This window comes from Pararge aegeria, chromosome 4 (assembly GCF_905163445.1).
Source record: "Pararge aegeria chromosome 4, ilParAegt1.1, whole genome shotgun sequence".
NCBI lineage: Eukaryota > Metazoa > Arthropoda > Insecta > Lepidoptera > Nymphalidae > Pararge > Pararge aegeria.
In genome coordinates, this window is record NC_053183.1 from 3,277,039 (window position 1) to 3,299,603 (window position 22,565).

Below are 22,565 nucleotides of genomic sequence, written 5' to 3' on the forward strand. Positions count from 1 at the left end.
CGGAAATGCATTTTGAATTAATTACGATAAAAATAAATTTCACTAAAAATTGCGTATAACGAAATGCAGCTAGATATGTATTTGGTATAGTTTACGAGCGAAGCGGAGCGGAGCGAGGCGTCCCCTAGAATCTGACACTAAAAAGGATATTTAACATAGGATATTTAATACATAGGTCAAAATCTATTTTAAGAAGCTAGGTTAGGTTAGGTTAGAACATAAAAGACCATTGAGAGCCGAGCGAAGCGGAGCGGAGCGAGGCATCCCCTAGAATCTGACACTAAAAAGGTATATTTAACATAGGATATTTAATACATAGGTCAAAATCTATTTTAAGAAGCTAGGTTAGGTTAGGTTAGAACATAAAAGACCATTGAGAGCCGAGCGAAGCGGAGCGGAGCGAGGCGTCCCCTAGAATCTGACACTAAAAAGGTATATTTAACATAGGATATTTAATACATAGGTCAAAATCTATTTTAAGAAGCTAGGTTAGGTTAGGTTAGAACATAAAAGACCATTGAGAGCCGAGCGAAGCAGAGCGGAGCGAGACGTCCCCTAGAATCTGACGCTAAAAAGGTATATTTAACATAGGATATTTAATATATAGGTCAATATTCCTATGTAAAAGAAGTGAGGTTATGATTTATAAAAAAATCATTACTCGAAAACTATACTTTTCCGACAAAGGGGAAAGGTGGGGGGGCTTCCCCTACCTCCCCCCCTCCCCCCTCCCCCTCCCACTCCCACCCTCGTACGCAAGTACCGGATATCTATACTTTTACCTAAAACACAAAGCGATGTTTCGATGAGCGATAATCTTAAATATATTCTCATATTTTAAAGCGTGGTATGAATTCACCTTGATATTTTTTCTTTTATCTTTCGGCACATTTATACCTCATTTTTATCGCTCTTAATTCGTTGGGTTTTTTTTGAAATAAGAAGAGCCAATCCAGGTCGATTATGATAAGTCTAGTTTGACAAACGTATTGAAAAGGTAAATCTCCTCTCTCTCTCATACCTAATTAAAATAATAAAAGTTTATGATTTCTTCTTTAAATTTACTCCTATACGTTTAATATAAATATGAAATGCAATTTTACATTTCATAAAACATGAATAAAAGGAGTTGTTTTAAATATATTGTTGTTTTAAATTTAGCTCCAACTATTCGTACATCGTATGGATCTTTATTAACGTTTCGTAATCCATTGCTAATTCGTAAACAACTTCACGTCATCTGTGGATTATGTCACGTCATGTGTGATGATGTCGGTATTGCTCTCTATTGATTTTTGATTGGGTCGCAACTAAAAGGTTTATAATAGTTAAATATTATTATTATTATTATATAATAGACTAAGCAGCTTTCGCTGATGCGTCTATATCATTTCTTGCGCTCTTTGTCTTTTTGATGTTTATCCAGTCTATTCTTAAACTGATTCAGTGATTCTGCAGTCACTACGTCTTCAGGCAAGGCATTCCACATTTGTATAACTCTATTGCTGATAAAGTGCTTGGAAGGGGGAAATACCTTCAAATTGCTACTTCTTCTTAACTTTCTCTGCTGTGAGTTTTTCTTATATTAATTTATTTAATACATATAAGATTGTTGTTAAATCTCTGATCGTAACATTGCTACCAATTCCACAATATACAAATAAACTAAACTAAATTTAATTAGTAACTTAATAAGAAAAGATGTGGGAGGAAACACTATAAAGGCCTGACTCTATACACCTTCATAAATCCTATAGCAGTTAGTATTCGGTTTTAAGGTTTTATCCAATAATTATATCGATTCTATCAATGGAATGGTGTATCGGGGTTTTTTTATTCTATATTTATATATATATTATATTTTATCTTTTTATTTTAACTACCTTGCATAGGATATTTCATTAAATTAGGTAATTCAAATTCTTCAAGTCCTTTCTCAGAGCACCTGTTAGGTATGCGTCCAAAACTTAGATATCCTTTATCAGGAGAAAAAATAATTACTTTATTAGCTCTCTTAAATCTACACCTTGCAATGCAAGAGAATTCCGAAATCGGGAGGTGTATGGACATCCAACACAAAACCAATTCCATCCGATTTATCGGATAACATCGGAAGGTGTATAGTGTCCTTAAATAGGCAGGTGTTTTTGATCAAGCTGAAGCTATTCTGCACATTGGATCACTTACTTAACGTGTTAAGGCTGTCGTTAGGCAACGAAATGTATTTATTCATAAAGGTCATTTAGCACGTTGATATCAATCGTCGATGTGTACATTTTTAGCTTCCAATACACACACACGGTCCACGGACCAATCGCCTTTCGTAACAGCCAATATAGAAGCCTACGTAATGATTTCCAACTGCTCGATATTCATTAATGGCATAGTCGTTTAAGTTAATCGCTATTCCGTACCGGTTATTAGCGGGTACAGGTTTTTTTTTTAAATCATCTGTTTCTTAAAAGGCAAAGGATTCATAATTCGAACCTCGAAAAAAAAGTCGCCATATTGAATACCTACGTACATTCTTACCTCATTGGAAATAAAATGAATAATGAAATTTAAGAAATTTTGAAGAGTAGATAGTTTAGTCTGCTTCAATAATATTTTTTTACGTATAAGACAATTGTTACAGTAATTTTATAAAGCGGGTAAATAATTAAACTTTGATAACTATAAATTCATATTGACCATATATTTTACAAATACGCTTAAAATTCTTATTTATTTAATAAATAGTTTCCAAGAAATAATTACATTTGATATAAATGCATGTTGCATGTTAAATCTATATCCAAAATAAAATATACTTGTCGTAGTCTTATGTTGTTGTATCAAAAATTATATAGGGGAGTGCACTGATATCTATAGTACGAGTTTTTACTCAGTTTAGGTACCAGTGATTCAACCATACATAGTACTAAGCTATGATTTCTGTCAAAAAAAAAAAAAAAAATACGGGCCCATTTTCAATACACTTCAGTACTAAATGGACTTGAACGATGCCTGTAACCTGTAACACTAGATTAGGTATTTATTGAAATCAGTGCCAATAGTAGACATCCTTCAGTTTTCTAACGTAACATTTTCCTATATCGAGTGTGAAATGGAAAGCCAAAGCCACTTACAAAAACAGTTTTATCATACCCGCATAATGGGCGATTATTTGCTGTTTATAATTAACTAATTTAGCTAGTAACGGAGGCTATTACGTAAGTGTAAGCCGTTTAGTAATGTAATTAGTTCTGAAAGTAGGTAATGGAAGGGAAAAGGGAACTGATGCCCGTTTCCGACATGTCTTAACAAGTAAGCATAGACGGAATTACCGCAGGATGTTTTATTTTATAGTAATATTTGACGGGTGACGGACAGCAGATGGCCCAACTGCACGGCTAGCATGGGGAACTATCTCTTTGAGGATAGGATAAAAAATGATCTTCTCCCACAGCTTAATCAACTTTCAGAGCAATAAACGGGGGTAAACTTCTCCTATTCCATGTTCCTGTCCTTTAGAAGGTGAACACGTTCATTTTATCCCTTATCAAGGGAAGTATAGTCCCTTGAATAAATATTAATTTTAATTCAATACAAGATTTGTTGTCTCTTTTGTAAGAAATCTTTACCCTTAAAGTGGCTCCCCCCAACTATTTTGGATGCAGGGCCTGAGTCACGGGTTTTAGGATTTTCTGGGCTTTAGAATTTTATTTTTCTATCATTTTACACGCACAAATTTCGATATAATTAGAGAGATTGATTCGCCGGAGATTGAACTCTGTCCCCCCGAAAGTGAGACCGAAGTCCTATCCACTGGGCCATATGCATCATCATATCAACCAATTACAGCCAACTACAGGGCACGTTTCTCTTTTTGCAATGAGAAGAAAATAAGGCCGTAGTTTACCACTTGGCCCAATCCGGTTTTTTTTTACTTAAAACGCACACAACTAAAAAAAGTTAGAGGTGTGGGCTGGGATTCGAACTGAGCCCCCCGAAAGAGAAGTCGAGCTCCTACCCACTGCGCTAACATCGCATCTTAGCCATATATATACATGTCAAAGCCATATTCCAGCTTTCTGTATAAGAGTTTCTGAGCTAAACCGCGAACAGGCAGAGAGATGGCGGACATAAGGGTTCCGGAACCCTAAAAATAGGCATGAAATAATAAATGGTCGTTCCAAGTGGTAGTGCAGACAGACTGTCTGTTACAGTAGCAACACAGTCTTGAAACGAAATCAACTTTCATTTGGCAACCGTGTATTAAACTACAGGGAGCATACGTGGAGCTAAGAACATTTTGATCCAAGTGCAGAAGGTTTGTCATTTTGAAATGATAGATCCGCACGTGTATACATTTGAGAAAAGTCAAAGCCAGTGTTCAATCATAAAGTATTATGAACCACCTGTTTTTTTTTATTCCACTGCAAGTTAGCCCTGGATTGCAATCTTGCGCCTGATAGTTAATGTTGATGCAGTAAAGGATGGTAGCGGGCTAACCCGTTAGGGAGTATTACAGTCATATTTAAACCATACCTATAATCGGTTTCTACGCGATATCGTACCGTCTTTGTCGGTAGGGGGTGGTAACTAGCTACGGCCGAAGTCTCTCAACAGGCCAGACCAGACCAGAGAAAATTCAGAAATTATAAATTCCCAAATAGCCCTAATCGAACCTGGAACCTCCAGCTTAAAACCACAGCTCTTACTACTGAGCCGGGGATTAGTCCAATCAGGCTGTCTCTCTTAATGCTCTTTTGCGGTCTCGCTTAATACCTATTCATTTGTAATTCTCATTCAGCCAAGTTTAGGGGAAACTGTCATGGTCAATAATTCAATAAGTTAAGTACTTAATTTTAATGCATACATTTACAAGACTACGTTTAAATATATGAATTTTTAATATTTATTATAGTTTTAATTTTAATCAAAAAAATAATAAACTCTTTGATACAAAAACAGTAAATTAAAAATCACTCGTGAAGAATCCAATTTTGTGCACTATTGACAGCTGCAACTGTTATAAAAAGCTTATATATCTTAGACATTTTAGGGGACGTCCATAAATTACGTGAGGTGTTTTTTTAAACTTTCTGTCCCTCTCTCCCCCCCTGGTGAGATGTCCTGAGAATTAATTCAACCATGGGGGAGGGCCCCATCCCGCAATCTCACGTGAGATTTTTCAAAATGTGGGTTTTTTTACGTCAACGCCGCGATCGATTGTTATTGTAAAAAGAAAAAAAAATGATTTGTGCTTTTACTTACGACTAGTTAAGACCAGTAATCAATATTGTTGAGAGTTTAATTAAAAGGGTAATAAAAATGTAACAAAAAAATTCATGATATTTTCGGAGAACCCCCCTCTCTCTAACGTAAGGTTACATGAGATTTAAATAGACCCCTCCCCCCTTAAACATATCACGTATTTCATGAACGCCCCCTTATACCTATACAATTTGGCACGTCTCTGATGATCCCAGCATGCTACGATAGAACGATTTTAAATTGTCTCTATATTTTCGACAACGGAAAAATTTGAACGGATTCTGAAAAACAAAGTGGTTGGCAGCTATTTAACACTTAATTTTTTCGACTGCTATTTTTACCTCTCATTATTATTATTATTGTCACTAATTGACTTTTAATGTATTGGCGATTTTTGAATGTAACCAAATTGTCATAACTTTAGTTTGTCATTGAGGTGAATCCTCTTAAATACGTCATCATCATCATCACAATAACGGTCGATTGACTTCCACTCCTGGACATAAGTTAACTTGTAGTGTAATAAAAAAAGCACATTACTTTTTATTTATTTTTATACACAGCCTCAGCCTCAATTGTAAATAATTGACGGTCGATTGGCGCAGTGGGCAGCGATCCTGCTTTCTAAGTCCAAGGCTGTGGGTTCGATTCCCACAGCTGAAAAATATTTGTGTGATGAACACGAATGTTTTTCGGTGTCTGGGTGTTTATCTGTAGGTATATTATAAGTATTTATGTATATAATTTTGCAATTTTTCTGTATGTTTATGTGGTGTACAATAAAAGTGTATTCATACATTCATTATTCATAAAAATATATCATCAGTCATCTTAGTTCTCATAACACAAGCTACGCTTACTTTGGGGCTAGATGGCGATGTGTGTATTGTCGTAGTATATTTATTTATTTACTAAAAAAATAAAATAGGTTTTTAAACACCTTATACAATAGTTGCATAAATAATTATTATTGCTCGAAAAGTGCCCTGAATAAGCTTAACTGCAATCCGTACTAGACTTTAAGAGCGCGAGCCTTCTCGCAATTGGTCAGTTTCTTATAGCCTATTTTTTTAAGTGAAAAATTCTTTAGGCGCGTTTCGCACTTCTTGGAACCCAAAAATCACGGAACTCGCTTTCCATGATTTATATGTATACGGTGTAATTTTATTTTATTTTTGCTTTTTATGTAGTGTATTTGTACGTAGATTTAGATTTCACTTCGATGACACTATCGGCAGTCCCCAAATACTTTTTTAAATGTTTAAGTAAAACATGGGCTACAAATAACATTCCTAGTTAATCGTATAAAATGTTATCTTCAAAAAACCTGTTTGAATAGGTAGTTATTATTTATTTGATTAACATCTCTGACGTTATGTCGAGATTCAATAACCGCGTGATTTTCTGAGTAGGTAGGTACCTCAGTATAAATAAGAAAATTAAACAATTCCACATACGAGTAAGATCCGGCGCACGTCATTGTTGACTGAAGCCATCTTTATTCTTATTAATTAGATAACATGGCGGAGGTCTGTGATGTCAAACAACTCTTTCGTCCGCACTCGTTCAGCGTGGTGTACTGCCGCCTGAGCCGAGGTTCGGCCTCACATGAGGTGCCCTCAGGCCGACGACCCTTTCGCTTCTTCGAGCCCTAGGGTTCAAACTCTTCCTGGCAGTGCCCCATTTCGAGGCTCGCCATCAAGACCGCGTTACGCTGTTAAAATCATTAGGGTTAATCAGCTACAAACAATCCGAAAAAAAAAAGATGTCTAAATAAGTAACGCCTAATCTCAGGAGATTCCTAAGCACTCAACAACCGATCACCGTTAGTTATCACCTTACAGTTGGTCAAACTTTTTCTATAGAAATCGCTTGGATTTGAGGCATTCGATTTAGGCGATTCCTAGGTTTAGTGAAACGGGTTTCATAGTACTGTAATTCTGTTGCTTCATACCGAGATTGACTTTCTCGAAGCTATTATGTTTTTTCACGTTATAAGCATTATTTCGACAAGATGTAATTAAAAAATTAAAAGAAACATGATTGCCGTACCTTGTAAGAATTTACACATTACAAATCGGCAATATACAGTTGCAATATTGTTTTTTTTTCTAATTTATAGCCAGTGTCAAACGGGACAGTGGCGTGCTGAAGTGTATGCCCAAAGCCCTATGATGAAAAGTTTTTTTACCTTCATACAGTTTTACTAATACTGGAAAAAACTAAATTTGATACTGTAACGGAATTCTGTCATGTGACATGATGCAAAGGCTAAGGGCTTCGTAATATTGATGATTCTGTTTACTCACAATGTGAGTAGGCCTGTTGAATTGGAGGTCAATTGAAGAGTTCTAGGCCACTTTTTATTAATGAAGTGATCGCAGATGTACTTGGGAGGCAAGTTTTTGTGAAATCCAATTGAAGAATTACAAAACGTTGACCTTCGAAAACAGTAAATGCTGTTTTTCTGGCCCAGCTTAAAAATTTTAAATCAAAAAAAATATTTGTTTTTCCATTGAAACAAATTCAAAACATTGTAAGTGTTTACTTATGACAACCCTATAGAAGATAAAAGAACGTCACGCGCATAGTACCTACGCTACGAGACGTGTACTTAACAAAGTGACAGAAGTCACATGATTTGAATTTTGAATGTGATGCTAGGGCTGTATAGTGAAAACTATGGCAGTGGTTTACTCAAAAATTATTAGGTTTACTGTTTTACACATAAGTCTAAGAGACAGTACATAATGCATAACCGAAATAATACTTCACAGACTTTAGAGGTAAAGCCTGTGAAGTATTATTTTACGCTTTTAATTTACGCGTTTTATATACGAAAGTGTGTTTTTTGTCCTTACTTTCCCTTTGACAAAGGAAACAATGAACCAATTGGCCTGATTTTGAAAGAACGGGGAATAAAATAGGGTTCTTTATATCCCAGGAAAACAACCGGTTCCTACGGGCCGACGAAGAAGGCGGGCAACAGCTAAATTTACAATGAACCTAATAGTACCTAGAGGAAACTGACGTAGCATATGAGTTTTTATGACGTGGACCTTTTTGATAATTATAAAGATGACTTTAATGCAATTCATTCGTCTTAAGGCACAAATATCTTCAATTTGAAACTGTAATGTATAAAATAATGCTCTTAGAAATAATAATGAAGGTAACCAAAATACAAAAAGTCATCATCCATTTTTATTGTTTTTTTTTTATTTTTTCTTAAAGTGCTAAGTGTAATTTAATGTAATATGGGACTATCTGGAGTTATGAATTGAACCATCAAAATCAATCCATAATTGGCGGATTAATCGCGTAACAAAAATTGGTATAGGTTTACAAGAAATAAGAAACTTTCTCGATTTTTGAGGTCGATTATAAAATCTGATCCTCACACGAGATTTATTTGGAAGCCCTGATGAATTTATTTCAATCAAATAACAACACATAATTGCACGCAGAAGGTGACTTTGGTTGTTTTTGCAATCAAAGCTTCTGTATTCTAATCGACTGCTACACAGATCCCTACCTAACCAGTTACGCTAGCTAATCTATTTATAGTCCAACTTTACGTAAGCCATCCGACATGATAGTTTCTTGGTTAACAGAAAGTTGCTATGCGACGTGCTGACGCCATTGCCATGTCTGGAGGTTTCTTTCGCTGTATACCACCTACGTACTTATGGGAACCTATTACCTACCTACTTCTGATTTCATTTCGTACTTTTTAAAATAGCTGTTTTTACCTAATCTTATACTTCTTTACATATTATAAAACGAAGTCACTCCCTCTGTTTGTTACAATGAGTTCTTTTAAACTTCGCAACAGGTTATAATGTAACTTTTAGCAAAATATAAAGTGATTCGAGAGAATTTATATGCAGAATAAATGTATACTGAGCAATTAAAATATTTTCTTACTTGCTTCAACTGTGAAGGACAACATCGTGTGGAAGTCTGAGAGTTCTCCATAATGTTCGGAGTCTACCAATCCGCAGTTGGCCATAGTGGTGGACTACGGCCTTAAAACCTTCTCATTTTGAGAGGAGATCCGTGTTCTATAGTTGGCCGGTAATGGGTTGATATGTGGAAATGCATATTATAACAGAGAATAGCCAAAAAATTCAAGAATTGTAATATGATGCCGTCGTAACAAACATATTTTTGGACGCTAACATGCAAACCCTGGTTTTACCTTTAGAAAGATAGAGAGAGAGACAGATAGATTAAATTTTAGTCCGATATGGTATATGTTTATCCTCTACTCACAGTAACCATTTTAGTATTTTATATATTAAGTGCAAAAAATAATTATTATTTATAAAACTATTTTTAACAATACAGTTTCAAAGTAGGTTGTGCATTTCATGTAGATCAATATTTACAGGATACCATTAAAATGAATATTAAAATATTCTACATCTTAGACGAAATCAAAAAGATTCAAAAAGCGGGGGCAGATTGGCGCGACTTTATACTTCCGCTATTACATACATAATGTATGCAACATTGAACCCGTGCGAAGCCAGGTACGGGTCGCTAGTAATATTATAAAGCTGGAGAGTTTGTTTGGTTGAACGCTCTTATCACAGGAACCAGTTATTCGAATTTGAAAAAAAAATCTTTTGTTATTGATAGTTCTTTTATCTGGGAATGCTCTAAAGTATATAATAACATTACGCTGTAGCTGTAGACAGGAGCGGATCATTAATGAAAAAAAATGTTACAAAAACGGGAAAAAGGGTCCTTTTGAGAGCTTTCGATGTGTACGATGCGTAAACTGCTAAAATAATCTGTGACAGATTCTTCTTTAAAATCTATAATTAAATTGCTTATATATTTTAAGGTTGCTTCATACGCAGACGAAGTTGCGAGTGTATTACAATTTTGCCCTCATTAAAAAATGTGATATAACCCGTAACTTTTTTTTTATATGTAATAATTGACGGTCCAAGCAAATGATCCACCCGAGGATCAGTGAGAAACCACCTTCTATAAACAGTAACACTTCACAGGGCATGCGACGAGAATGCAACATGCCAGCCTAATTACACCGGCAACTGCAGCGTTCAGACCGTAACATAGCATCGTAACAACGCTGCAGAAATAACCATGGCGATAGTACTTCCCCGGACGAGCAGTATCACGAAGCTTAACTTACTTGCAGTGGAATAATACCGAATTAACGTCGCACTACGCGTCGTTTCTTGTGTCAAATTTTTTAACCTACGTATCAGAATTTAAGAGACTTTAGGCAGGCGGGTCTGCCTAAAGTCTCTTAAATATAATTCTTATTGACAGTATGCAGAATATTGCCAATAATATTGACCTGCAGTAATGGGGCAGTCAGAAGTACTAAGCTGATTGGCGTGATTCATCTGATTTGCAACAAGGCATCCATTTTAAAAGAGGCTGGGCTATATGCGCAGAAACGTGCTGTGTATGTGCCTTGTTTACGAGATCGGCGTTCTGATAGTGATCTGCCTGATCAAGTAGGAGGAAGGATAACACGCTATTATGACACTTGTGAGGATAGCGACGTTTATACGTCGCGTGCTATGCTAAATGCGGAATGTTATTATCGTGTTTATGGGACATATTCGACTATCCTCAAAGCGTGGGAAGGTATGAATGTAGTTTTACTGTAGTTTTGTCATAACTAGAGCATCTTGTGACAGTGCTGGTCCGGGGAATTACTTTCGCCAGGCTTATTTCTGCCGCTAAGCAGCATTGTTGCAATGCTGTGTTATAATCATCATCACTTTGCAGGCCCACTACAGGACACGGTCCCACAATGAGAAGGGGTTAAGGCCGTAGTCCACCACGCTGGCCATGTGCGGATTGGTGGACTTCACACACCTTTGAGAAAATTATGGAGAACTCTCAGGTGTGTAGGTTTCCTCACGATGTTTTACTTCGCAAGTGATATTTTAATTGATTGAAACGCACATAACTTAGAGAAGTTACTGCGTGCCGGGATTTGAACTCGCTTCCCCGAAAGTGGAATCGAAGTCCTACCCACTGGGCTATCGCCGCTTTAATGCTGTGTTATGTAAGGCTGCGAGGTTGTCCAATCCTACGTATACCTTGGCGCTTTAATAACTAACAATGGTGGTTGCGTAGAAGAGGTAAAGCGACGTACGGCAATAACGAGAACTACTATGGAAAAGCTGAAAAAAATATGGAGGAACCGTAACATTACTAAGGCCACTAAGATCCGACTTGTACAACCACTTGTTTTCCCCATATTTTTATACGCCGCGGAGACGTGGACTTTGCGAGAGGTCGAGAAGAGGAAAATTGATGCTTTAGAGATGTGGTGTTGGAGACGTATGCTTGGAGTGTCATGGAATGAATTTCGCACCAATATTTCCATTATCCGAGAACTGGACATCAAGCAACGTCTCTCAACATTAGTGCATAGCCGCATATTAAAATTCTTCGGTCACGTCTCTCGGAAAGACAGCAACTCCATAGAACGCCTTATTGTGCAGGGCAAGGTAGAAGGCACTAAAGCACGCGGTAGGTCACCCATGCGATGGACCGATCAAATCAAATCTTCAGTGGGAGGTCCCTTGCATGAGTGTACCAGACTATCTGCAAACAGGGAGAAGTGGCGAATGATCGTGAGGCGAGTAACAACTGCCACAAACAATGTCCCACCGTGATGACCACGACCACTCTGGCAAGAGTGTTACGACAAAGAAGAAGTATATAAGGTGGTTAAACTAGCCACGGCCGAAGTGTCCCACCAGACGTGTAACCATCTACACCAAAGTGGCAGGCACTTTGGTATTATGATGAGATAAACTGAAACAATCTCTTCCAATTAAGTAAGTAAACCACATCCGCCGCACCAAGTGTGCCAACCAACGGTTAGCCTCAGCAAGAGTCGACCTAACAGCTAACTGTCCCGCAATGTACTCTAGCCTTGAGAATCTTCACATGGGAATGAAGGCGCTCTCAATATCCACAATGCTCTGTAATCCACTGCGAAATTTTGCGGCATTATATCGCAAAGTTAAATAAAAAAAAACATTAATTTAACTTTGCATTATTTATATATTTTTTTAATTAATCTTATATCTTTAAACGAGCAATTCTTCTATAATATAATTGGAATCTCGGAATCGGCTTCAACGATTTTCATGAAATTTAGTATACTTACAGGAGGTTTCGTGGGCGATAAATCGATCTAGCTAGGATTCATTTATAGAAAATGTCATTTTATTGGTGTTTTCCGGTAATAACCGATTTGGTGCAGACGAAGTTGCACGGGTCAGCTAGTTATCATTTGGCCAAAATATGTGTGTGTATGTGTGTTTGTGTGTGTGTGTATGTGCGAACTGTTTGTGTTTTCAAACTTGAAGCTTTCCACTAGAAGTATTCAACAAAATTATTATTAAAGTAGATTCTTATAGTAGTTCGTTCAACGTTACATAATAGACAATAGCCTGCTGTGCCTGTAAATACACCGGCAACCACGCCTTTCAGACCGGAACATAGCAATGCTGCTTGGCGATAGAAATAAGCATATTGGTAGTTCCCTAAGCTACTTCTACTACTACTATACTATTATCCACTATGGAACGCAAATAAATAACAATATTAAAGATATTGTTATTTATTTGCGTGTGGATTGATTTTCTTAGAGATTAGTGCACAATAGATTTTTATAAATAACTACATTTCTGTATAACATGTCTAGACTTTTGTATATCATTGTATATCTTGTTTCGTTTGTATACCTAACTTCCTTATAATGTAAGTTTATTTTAATTGTAATGGAAGAGCGGAGTTTTCAGACACAGCTAGAGGTAATAATACTACTTTTAAAAGAAGACTTCAGCGATATAATATTGATACCAATTTGTTTCTTACCGAAATAAACTTTTTTTTTTTAATAGAATTTAGAACAAACAACGTATCCACCAATTTTTCTAACTTGTCTTATAATGTAAACTATTTTTTCATTACTACTTTTTAGTGTAAATTATGTTTAAAATATAATAAAATACATAATATAAAAAAAAACACAATAAAATCAGATTTTCTTTATGTAGGTTTGTTTTTATTATTTTATTAACAATATGAAAATAAATCTTACATTAAAAGTAACAGAAGTATTGTTTACATACAAATAAGAAAAGAAATACTTTAAGATGGTAGGTACATTGAAATAGGAAATTGTTATCTTTTACATACATGTTGGTGGAAATGTTAAATGTTATTTATATGCAAAAGTTGTTTTTTAAAAGGTTACAAACATAACAAGCCAATTTAAGGACAAGTTTTTACTGGAGTTCAGGAAGTTTGCAATTGGAATTGTATTGTTTTTATTTGCGTTGGGCATTGAATGAAGCACAACTCCGGTCGCTTGTGAATCGATTTATTTCAAGTGTTTCTTTGTATTGGAAGAATAAAACCTATGATATAAAAGTAATACGAAAGTGTGTTGGTTGATTTATCTTTCTCTCACGCAGCAACAGGGCAATGGGTATGCTGTGTGCCCAGAGAGTGGCATATACCTGTGCTAGTTTTATCCCCAAAAAAAAACATCCTCTATGTAATTCTTAGAGTAAGATCGCAATATAACAACATGTTATTAGATGGCAGATTGAATTTAGTAATACTGCCCTTTTCCTACTTTTCTCTACAATAGAATTACTAAATATACTTATAAATATTTTATATATTTTAATAGGTCCTTTAGCCTTTAAGTAATGTTATCTTAGGTTTTACTATTTGTGTGTTATGTATGCATATACGGTTCTGTAAAATGTTACTGATCAATAAAGAATTTCTTATTAAATAAACTAAATATATTACTAAAGTCAAAATTGGTTCTATTACAGCGCACTCCTCGAGCCTGCTATGCGGGCGCACCAAAGAGGTGGAGGTTGGGAACAACATCGGCGCAGGCGCAGCTCTTGCGCTCACGTTGTTGCGACCTCCCTCCGCCAACTCCACTAACTCCACCAGTTCCTGTCAGCTGCGGTTGGCGGCGCCGGACGCAGCTGCCTTCACTATCCGACTGATCGATGTTAAGGTAAGTTTTATTCTAGCTCCACTTGGCTCGCTTAGGCCAGTTGCGTGAAATTCGTAGTGCACAAAAGCACTGCCTATCCTATTTTTTTATTATATGCCATTTTCCTGCTTTACTCGTGCTTAAAAACCCTGTACACGCCGCTTTGTATAGCTGCGATATACGGCCTATACCCTTCTTATAATCGGTTTAAATGCGGCCGGAACCAAATCGCTTGGCGGTACACTTCTATGTCGGTAGGGTGGTGTATCTAGCCACGGTCTAAACCTCCCCATACCTATCTAAACGGACCTTCTACTATAAAACCATAACCTTTTAGTACAAAACCACCACGCTGCGCCGCATAAATAGTAAAAGTAGCGATTTTCTACCTAGGTTTACTTATTCCACCGCGTGAACAGCGCACTCTAGTGACAGTACGGTTTCCCAGTATTGTGTTTAGATGGCGCTGCTTCGATCTATATATTATATAAAAGAGAAAGTGTGTGGGTATGTTCCGTATAGGCTCCGAAACGGCTAGACCGATTTCAATGAAACTTTCAGGGAATCTCCGGATTGACCTGGCTGGTAATACTGTAAAGTTTGGTGACGATCGGAGCACTCCTATTTTTGTAATGTCAAACTGTCAAATAAAGCTTTTATTTACTATGATGATATTCTATTGTTGGGTGTACATGGGTGTAGATAATGATCTTCACCCGCTCGAGAAGAGAATAGAAGAGAATGAATACGGAGAGAAATAAATGATTTAATATATTATGAGACTTAAATTAAAAATTTAATGATGTAAGTTTATTGTTTAAATAAAATAAAGCAAAATCTAGCCCGGCGAAGCGGGCTGGGTACGCTAGTACCATATAAAAAATAGTTAACTTACACGCTATCGAATGAGTAAACGTAGGTAGGAAATCGCACATTTCACACTAAATAGGTTGTCAAAATCAAATTAATTCATTGATATACTTATAAATATATATATATATATATATATATATATATAATTCCTCTACAGTTAGCCCTTGACTACAATCTCACCTGGTGGTAAGTGATGATGCAGTGTAAGATGGTAGCGGGCTAACCTTTAAGGGAGTAGGGTAGTCATCCCCCTAATCGGTTTCTAAGCGACATATCACCGGAATAATAAATCGTTAAGCGTCACGTCTTTGTCAGTATGGTGCTAGACCAGAGAAAATACAGAAATTATAAATTCCCTTGACGCTGCCGGGAATCGAAACCGGGACCTCCTACTTAAATTCACACCGCTCACCGTTGCGCCCGGGAGATCGTCAATACAGTCAATCGTCGTCAGGAAGGTATCTAGATGATTATTCTTTCCAATCACAATTCCAGCCACTGATAAGTTTTAAGCAGGTCAAAGTCAAAGTCAAAAATATCTTTATTCGAGTAGGCCCATAGGTGGCACTTTTGATGCGTACATAAGAATTGCACGGTAGTGAGATGATGGCGATAACCACATTCGTAAACTTAAAACTAAAGCTACGAGGGTTCCAAACGCGTCCTGGTCTAAGAAGAAGCCCACAACAACTTAGCCGGGTGTTTTTTTTTGTTATCACCATATCACAATGTCATTTTAAATTATTAGAAGAGCAACCTGGTTAGAGCAATAATTGTCGAGCTGTAACTTGAGCTATGCAGCTGCAATAACAACCCGCGGCGGAATGAAATACGAATGGCGTGATTTGTGCCAAGTAGGTTAAGGTGCACCGGAAATTTAACCCACTGAGTGAAACGCGAAATAACTGGTGTACAATAACAATTATTACCTATTCGTTATAATATTTAAGTTAATGATCACGTAGCTTCGAACAACTAAAATGACTGACAATTTCTGTGGTATAGACTTACTAGCAGTGGCGTGCACCCAGGGTATGCACAGGGTACGCACTAAGCGGGCATATGGTATAAAATTTAAAAAATGTACAGTAGGAGTTATACAAAACTTTAAGATTGGTAATGTAAGAGTTGTAAAAAGCTTACCCTAAAGTTTTTATAACTCGTACTAGAGAGTTTCTTCATTTTATATCATCTGCATACCCTGTGCATACCCTCTATGCACGCCACTGCTTACTAGCGATATAGTTTTTGTATATGTTTGTTTTATCTACAACTAGCTGTCCCGGCGAACTTCGTACCGCGGATCTTTTTTTTTTTGAATGATGAATGTTATATTTTAATGCTTATTATCCTATTCCGGACTAAGTGAAATCCAAAAAATTAAAAATCATTAAAATTGGTCCAGCCGTTCTTGAGTTATAAATGGTTTAACTAACACAACTTCCTTTTATATATATATATATATATATATATAGATTAGCCGTTGCCCGCGTTCTTTGTATATCTATTTTTCCCATGTAAACCATCTTTTTTTCTGGCATAAAAAGTATCCTGTCACTCTCCGTCCTTTCAACTAACTCTTTGCCAAAAATCAAGTAGATTGGTTGCTTAGTTAAGGCGTAAAGGACAAACAAACAAACGCACTACCGCATTTATAAAATTAGTAAGCACTATGAACCTATTACCGACCCAATACGTAGCACGGTTCTCTTTGCAGAATCTGAAGGGTTTAGTCCACTGGCCAAATGCGGATTAGTCTCACACGCCACTGAGAACACTGTGGAGAATAAGCATGTACGTTTACTCTCAATGTTTTCCTACACCTTTACATCAAATGCTATATAATTTAAACGCATATAGGCAGAACTGAAGGAGATCGAAATATGTCACTAGGCTGTCATAGCTTCAGACAATATGTATGAGTGTTTAGGTATAGGTTTCTTATTTATATTAATTATATTATTAATAGATTCTAAGTTCGCAGACCAATAAATATTTCTGCACCACTGGTGCAGATAAAAAACTAGCAGTTCATAAATCATGAGCAAGGTGTGGCGAGACGAATAAATATTGTCCATACTAATGTTAAATATTATAAATGCAAGAGTATGCCTGTTCGCTTGATTTTAATTAGTTACCAACGGCTCAACAGCTATATTTTTTTAAATGTATTGATAGCTGAACTCACGTGGATTTTCGCCGGAGATTGCGCGAATAGTTTCGAACCTAGAGGCTTTTAGACTTAAGCTTGTTCGCGCAACGCGGCACGAGTACGGCACACAGCGCCCTAACCAAGCAACCATTAAAATTGGTATTTTGAAATTGAGCTAGTTTAGTTGAAAGAACGCGGGGAGTAACCTAGGCTACTTTTTCCCAGGAAATTCAACCGTTCCCACGAGATACAAAACCTTAATAAACGCGCACGAAGAACGCGTGACACTAACACTGAAAATAAAAAAACCTCTTACCTACCTATCTTACAATAACAAGAAGAGAAGTCGCGGATAATAACTACCTTTAAAGTAACAAAATCAGATATTTGTGCACAGCAAACGGCAACCGGCAGGTCCATCCAAAATGTTTGACATAATACATGTTATTTACCGATCGCTGTTTACATAGCTATTTCGCATTACATGCTCCGTGACTAAGTTGCGAGCATGATAAAATAATTAGTAATGTTCATGCATCACGGTATTTACCTAATTCTTATCTACCTGCGGTTGTTTAAATTGTTTAGTATAGCAATTTACTTGGTGCATTTAAATGCATATCAAAAATATCAGAACTAGCTGGGTTCAAAACCGCTGAAGCCTGAAGGGGTTTAGAGTGGACCCTTTGAAATTTAAAATGACAAAAAAAGACTATTAATATAAATTTTATAGCAACAAAAAATTTGATACATTTTCGTATAAATGAAGCTTGAATACTTAGTGCTACTACGAGTCGCAAAAAAACATTCGGCTACTACTAACTTATATTATCTGTGTATTTTTTTTATCTATGTATTTTTTTAGCGTGCAAATCTGTAATTATATGTATAGAAATGCGATGTCCCGTCACTCATTCCGTTAGGTAGCCTGGAAGAGATCACTTTTAGTGATAAGGCCTCCTTTTGCACCTATTTAATTTATTTGTTACTGTGTGCGTTTTCTATATTATGCAATAAAGTTGTTCAACTAAATATACAACTTTTATAGAAAAATGTGGGGGAACCCCTTTATACTGAATCTGCCTAACCCTCCTATACCCTCTTGAGTGTACAGCATATATATATGCCATAGCAGCAATACTAATTTTATTTAATTAATTAAAGATATTTATTTAGTTTAAACCGGTTTCACCACTTCGGAACGTCAGGCGGCTTTTTAATCAGTTTATTGCATGTGGATTAACACATTAAACTTCCACCCCGCCCGCGCACTACTTCCGCTGTCTACTGTTATATTGAACACGAGCGTTCAATCAACCCGGTCAACGCTTAGACAAAGCAACCACTCACTAATCATTTGATTGATTTCTTTACGAATTTAATTCCCGTTAACGAACCCAACAACACCGATATTACCGATTCCAAGCTATGCAGGCGGGCAGACATTTTCTCCATGGGGAAAAGACAAAATGTTTTCCGTCTTCCACAGTGTCATCCACTCTTCAAGCATGGCCGAACGGGTGGAAATAATGTCCAAATAATGTATAATCGGCGATAACATTTTGTCTCCTGGCTATGTTATCAAAATATATGTTACGGCTACGTCCTGCTTAATAATATTCAGGATTCGTGTCACCGCTTGTAGAAATTACAAAGGTGTTGTAATGTTAGCTACCGAGAAGTAGACTTTACAAGTGCAGGATCTTCAGCAAATCGAACGTGCAAATCGGAATAACACACATCATCTAGTCCAGATGATTTAAAGTGCAATTTTCCCATATCATAAGTGCATATTTCCCTGCTATGCGATCATTATATGACATTACTGCTATGTGGCCATAATGTGACCATTAACGGCACTTCCTTGTTGCAACAAACAAGTTGTGTACCACAAAAGGATTATGCAAATAGAACCGTATTAACCATTTCGAGAAACAAAAGGTTTATTACCCATGCAAATGGTCCATAGACCATAGGAAAATTGTTATGACGATATTTGTATAAAACTGGAAGATCTATTGTTGCTATGGTTCTTATATACTGCGAAAATATATTTCTACTAGCTGTTGCCCGCGACAACGTCTGCGTTTGATTTTGTTTTATGATGTGGCATTCAATTCAGTTGTAGATCTAAAAAAAATTAAAGTATGTAGTATCGCTAAGCCTTAACGGAGGGGTTTGCTGCTGTCCGCTGAGGAGATCTGTCCTGTATCTCCAACCACAGTTTGGGCAAAATTAAACACATATTATAACCTCTATAGTACAACAATAATTATTTAAATCGGTTATAATTTGTCGAAGTTATGGTGTAAAATCGTCAAACACTCATCCCCTCTCCCAAAAGAACCGAGCCTAATGTCGGGACAAAAAGTATCCTATATTACTTCTAACACTTCCAAGAATATGTGTACAAAGTTTCATGAGGATCAGTTAAGTAGTTTTTGCGTAAAAGCGTAACAAACAAACTTGCATCCACATTTATAATATTAGTAGGGATAGGGATTATGTATCGTCAATGCTGAACTAATACCCGCTTAACTAAACCTAGACATCGTTATAGGCGAGATCTTTAGAAAAAAACGTTTCAGCTACTCTTAGGTGATAACTATTGGTGAACGGTTTATGTATGCGTGGAAATCTCCTTAGATCAGGCGTTACTTATATAAGCATTGAATTGTTTGTCGTTAGTGGAAACTGGAAACGGGTATAAAGGCCTCTTTCTATGGCACGGTTTGCCAATAATCGCAATAATCGGTGAATCGCAGTCGATTGTATCAGAGCAAAGAGGAAGCTGAAGCCTTTTCTCTGATATTTTTCCAGTCGCCTCGTGTGACACTCGCTGGAAGAGGAGAAAGGTGACATCTGTTTTCTGATCTGCCGTTACCACACTGCAATAACTTATAATTCTCAGATATTACGTGCGAGAGTAAAAAAGTAAACATACCTAGATATAGTACTCATAAGACATATGTGGTATAGTTCAGTTATGTGCAATCGAGGAAGTCTCTGTAACAAAACAGTGGGAACGGAAAGGTATGGAATCGGAAATCTGAAATATTCCTTATAAGTTATTGTGAAAAATATTTAGATTCTAGTAGAAGTTTTTGCACTAAGCCCGTTCTCTGTAGTGGGGATAGGTGTGCATAGGATGCTTGACCTGGGTAGAATCCCTTTATGAGTTATGCAAAAGTTTTAGCAGTGCTTTTGTGCTTGTATGTAGTGCACGCCACTGGTAATGGGTGGATGTGACGATATTGATATTTGATTATATAACATTAATTAGTTTGTATATTTGTTGTGTGTAAAACGTAAATGATGTTAAGCTCTTTCGTTCTGGTGCCTCCTTAATCTTTCTCCTTTTTTAAAAAATCCTTTTAGAACCGAATGATTTTCTGGAATGCAAAGTATATTACTCTTCGTTCTTTCAACTAACTCTATGCCAAAGATCAAGTTAGATTGGTCGCTTAGTTGGAGTGAAGAAAGGACCAACAGGATTTTAACTAAACAGAAAAACTCATGAAAAGTATAAGTAGGTTTAAAATTATATCAGCCTTGTTATCTTTAATTGTCTTTCTAAAAATATCACTACTACAAGTATATAATAAGTATTTATACATAAGTGATAAGAATCCGTACCGTTCGTTCGTATGTTACTTTTGTTAGGTCCAACTGGTCTCAATGAAATTTGGCAGTCATATTGTATCTTAAGTACAATATGAACGTAAGTTTCTTGAAGATTGACATAGGGTATTTATCCCGTGAAAGCTTGTGGTAAAAATTACTCACGTGATTTAAAAAGTTGCGTTAGTTACCTATGCATAGTTTATCCGTAAAACTTATCCTTGTGAAATAGTTTGAATCCTGAACACATTTTATCTCCGGAAAAAAAAATAACATAAATGTGGCAGAGTTGCGGACTACTATATAAATAATTCGAAGTCATGCTTTAAATCACATGTTTTCCATTGAACATTTCATCAGGTGTTTGCTATGGTAATTAAACCATTGCTCTTATATGACATCTGCGATCAGTGTCCTAGCTATATGAATCATATTAAGGATACGCTAGCTGTAGTAGTTGCTATGCAAAGCATGTTGTATATGCCTTTTAAGGAGAAAAGCCTGCGGCTTGTTAACAATTTATTTTCAGCTAAGGAAAACTTTACTACTCTAGTCGTAGAACCTTTAGAAAAATAATACTTCATTACTAACCAAACATGAGAGTGGCAAAAACGAAATTAATAACTTTTAAATTAAGATAAAATAAACAGGAATTCAGTAAATTAGGTGTTTTTGTGCGATTTTGTAATTTTACGTTTACCAGTTTATTTATGTTTCAAATTTTTTTAAGGAAATTAGATAGTGTATTTCTAGGGTATATTAAACTTTTAATGCGAAAATAATTCTACTATGTAAATATAAATTTCAATTATATTTTGGTACAAACAAAAAAGTGACAACTAAATAAAATCCAAAACATTTTCGAAACCACCGCAGCGAAGGATACTTAGTACCTAACATGCTGGAACCATTAGTCCTTTGAATGGCCAAAGTAAACTGACTAACTTACTAACTCTAAATAAATGTCATTTTACAATAATTATTGGTAATTTGGCTTGCCCCTACCCCTAAAAGGTTATGCTGCTGCCATCATGACATTCTGCTAGCATGGCTAGCGTGAGCAAGAGACATTTCCTCCGCAGGGAAAGGACAAAATGTTTATCAACTCCTACAGTTTTATCCACGCAAACGTGGGGAAATGATGTACCTAATAGTGTTAACCGGGGTAAAGGTCGCAATTCCCTGGTGCCTTGCTTGAACAGTCTAAAAATTTTATCCTCTGCCTCTGCAAATGAAAAAGCGGTCAAGGCTATCTGAGGATTATTAAAAAACATTTAATAGTATAAGTTAGTAGACAAAAAAAACAATGTTGCTTAGTTTACGATCTATATTATTAAACTGTACAGTGATCACCTGATTACCTACCTATGAAGAAATGTTGGGCAGCGCTACCTTATTCGATGTAATACACGTATCACATGTTTTATGCACTAGGTACATTCTTGTTCGCTAAGACAAGTCTGTGATAAAATCTTTTAATAATTCTCGAACGAGAGATAGAAAAAGTATTTAAAACTTAACCTATTAGTTACAGACATCTAGAGATTTTATTTATACGGAATGAAATTTTGAGATTTTTTCAGTAGATTTTAGTATGCTTTTTGTGACAGAGCTCGTCCGGGGAAT

The 22,565-nt window shown here is 36.3% G+C and overlaps 1 protein-coding gene across 1 annotated transcript in view; it reads left to right on the forward strand.

Annotated features, from left to right (window-relative positions):
- The window catches only part of LOC120637790, a 99,476-nt gene that overhangs the window by 1,037 nt on the left and 75,874 nt on the right, over positions 1-22,565 (forward strand). The window contains exon 2 of the mRNA XM_039909805.1: positions 14,121-14,314. Coding sequence (XP_039765739.1) covers positions 14,121-14,314 — 194 coding nt within the window. The remainder of the gene's footprint in view (positions 1-14,120; positions 14,315-22,565) is intronic.